This window comes from Tupaia chinensis, unplaced genomic scaffold (genome assembly GCF_000334495.1).
Source record: "Tupaia chinensis unplaced genomic scaffold, TupChi_1.0 Scaffold000242_1, whole genome shotgun sequence".
In the NCBI taxonomy this organism is placed as follows: Eukaryota; Metazoa; Chordata; class Mammalia; order Scandentia; family Tupaiidae; genus Tupaia; species Tupaia belangeri.
This window is the reverse complement of record NW_006159720.1, coordinates 232,199-235,006: the sequence shown is the minus strand read 5'-3', so window position 1 is coordinate 235,006 and position 2,808 is coordinate 232,199. Positions and strand designations below refer to the sequence as shown.

Genomic DNA, 2,808 nt, shown 5'->3' with positions numbered 1-2,808 from the left:
TCATGCTAACTGCTGGTCCCAATATCCTTTTTTCTGTTTTAGCCTCACAACTCAAAAAAACTTCATTGATTTTTTTTTAAAAAATCAATGCTCACCAAATCCTAGCCTTCCTGCCTTATTTAATTAACAGAATTGCTTATAAACCTGCAAGTCAGCCACTTAATCTTTGCATTTTCTTTCATAATGACAAAAACAAGAACTCTATATTCATTTCACTACAGAGCTCTAAAATTACATTAGTTTAAAGGAATTGCATGGATTTGTTGTGAATCTCCTTAAGGCATCCTTCACATCCTTATTCCGTAGGCTATAGATCATGGGATTCAGCATCGGGATCACCAGAGTGTAAAACATGGAAGTCATGTTGTCACTGTGTAAAGAATGACTAGATCGAGATTGCAGATTCGTGAATAATAATGTCACAAAGAAAACTGTGACTGCCGTCAAATGTGAAGCACAGGTGGAAAAGGCCTTTTTCCTTCCTTCCGATGAACGCATCTTTAGAATGGACAAAACGATGTTGAAATAAGATACAAGAACTACTGTCAAGGAAAAAAACAAATTGGTACTTGCGGATATAAACACTATTGTTTCTGGAATGTAAATGTCAGTGCAGGACAATGCTAACAGAGGTATACTATCACAAAAAAAATGACGAATTACATTTGAAGAGCAATAAGACATAGAGAATATAGAAGATGAAACCACAACAGCTGTAGAAAGTCCATAGAGATATGTGAGGCCTACCAGCAGACGGCACAACCGTGGAGATATCACCACCATGTAGAGCAAGGGGTTACAAATGGCCACATAGCGATCGTAGGCCATCACAGAGAGCAGGATAACCTCCGATACAATGAAAAACAAAAAACTTCCCAGTTGGGTGGCACATTCATAGTATAAAATAGTATTCTTCTTTACTAAAAAAATGATGAGCATTTTAGGGGCAATGACGGTTGAGTTGCCAAGATTGACTATAGCTAAATGTCTCAGGAAAAAGTACATGGGCGTTTGAAGTCGAGAGTCAACACTGGTTAAAATGATAATGCCAAGGTTTCCTGCCACGGTCAGCCCATAGATCACCAGGAAGGCCAGAAAGAGGGGAACCTGCAGTTCTGGATTTTCTGAGATATTGGTGAGAATAAACTCTGTAGCCAGGGTGGAATTTCCAGGAGCCATGTATGAGTTTGATAATTCATCTATTTGGGAAAGAAAAGGAGAAGTTGTTAGAATCTGGAAGAACTGCTTTCTTGGGCTGCTATGTTTTCTTCCTTCCTTTCTTTTTCTTTCCTTCTTTCCTTCATTTTGAGAGATATTTTTTCTATAGGGAGCATGTGTTCACCAGAGAGATAATAGAGCCAGAGAGGCAGTGAGAAATCACCCCCCACTCAGAGGGAATGCTCATGCCACAATCCCTTCTCCTCCATGCTCCTCTCAGGATCTTGGGCATGCAGGTATATGTGCCTGATGTGAGGTTTAAGCCACCAGGTCCAGGACTCAGACTGTTGTCCACTATGTGGGAATCCAGTGTTGTAGCCATTACACCATCTCCTGTTGAGATGGTAAGGGCAATTTTTTGGATGGGATTTTCTCAAATCATGTATTACCCTTACTCAGTTAATATACTCCAGGTTCTAGGTCTAATAAATAATAAAACCACAACAATTTTGGAGAGTGGAAAAGCAAGTATGATAAATTAAATAGGTGGTCCCCATCTTCAATATTTTGAGAATTTACTCCCTTGCAATCTAATTGAATTAATAAGATGTCCTTAGCCTATAAATATTTGCAGTTGTAATTTCATTGTCTTCTACTTTGATCAAGTGACAGGCTTGAGAAATTGTATGTTTCCAAATATTAGGGAAGTCATTTCTTTTTCTATGCAAGAATCTGATAGGACTTTCCTGATGGCTTCTACATTTTCTTTCAGATTCTTATTCCTTTTCTGAAAATAGATGACTTTAGACATTATTTTTGTTCAATTTATTTTATCCTTTCATAACATATATTTGATGCTTAATGACCTTGCAAATTCTACCATCCATGTCTATTAACTGGTTTTTCTCATTGTTCATTTCATTTACTCAGATAAAAATACATAGACCTATGTCCTCAAATATATTTCTCAGGTTGCTGATTATTATACTTCATTCTATTTTAAACCATTTATAATGCATTTATTTTCTTCTTAGTGTTTCATTAAAAAATGAAAATTTTTATTTTACATAATTTTGGACATCTTTAATGATGCTACTTCCTATTTTTTCTCTCTCATTAATCATGGTGTGTACATGTGATTTCATATACTCATGTTCATTTACATATACTCATTTTAAATCCTTGTGGAGTACAGTACAGATTTTCAAAGCATGCACACAACATGAAATAATAAAGACAAGCTTTTAGATATATTCATCTAGTCATTGTGCCTTATGTCATGTAATTTTGATAGTTTTATTAGATTTATTTGCAGATGCATATTGGATTGTCAGTGACATTTATTTATCTGATGTGATACATCTTTTCATAACCTATGCCACCTTTTAAATTCATTCCCGTGTCACTTACTCATTTTCTCTAAACCCACTAACTTTATGCTCCCGTTCCCTGTACTCCTTCTGGAATCTACTGTTACTCTCTCTACTTTTATGCCATTGAAGTCATTCAGTTTCCACCACAGGGTGCAAACATTCAGTACATGGTAAGCAGGGACATACAGTATTTCTCTCTAATTGCCTACCCCATTCCGCTAGGAACTTGTGTTTGTCCAGTTAATGTCAAATGACAGGATATTCAAAATATACTACA

At 36.2% G+C, this 2,808-nt stretch overlaps 1 protein-coding gene across 1 annotated transcript; it reads right to left on the bottom strand.

The window, feature by feature from the left end:
- Nucleotides 1–231: 231 nt before the first annotated feature.
- Nucleotides 232–1,179, bottom strand: LOC102481800 (olfactory receptor 8J1). Its single transcript, XM_006148744.1, has one exon. The coding sequence runs from the start codon at nucleotides 1,177–1,179 to the stop codon at nucleotides 232–234; it is 948 nt and encodes a 315-aa protein (XP_006148806.1).
- Nucleotides 1,180–2,808: the final 1,629 nt, after the last annotated feature.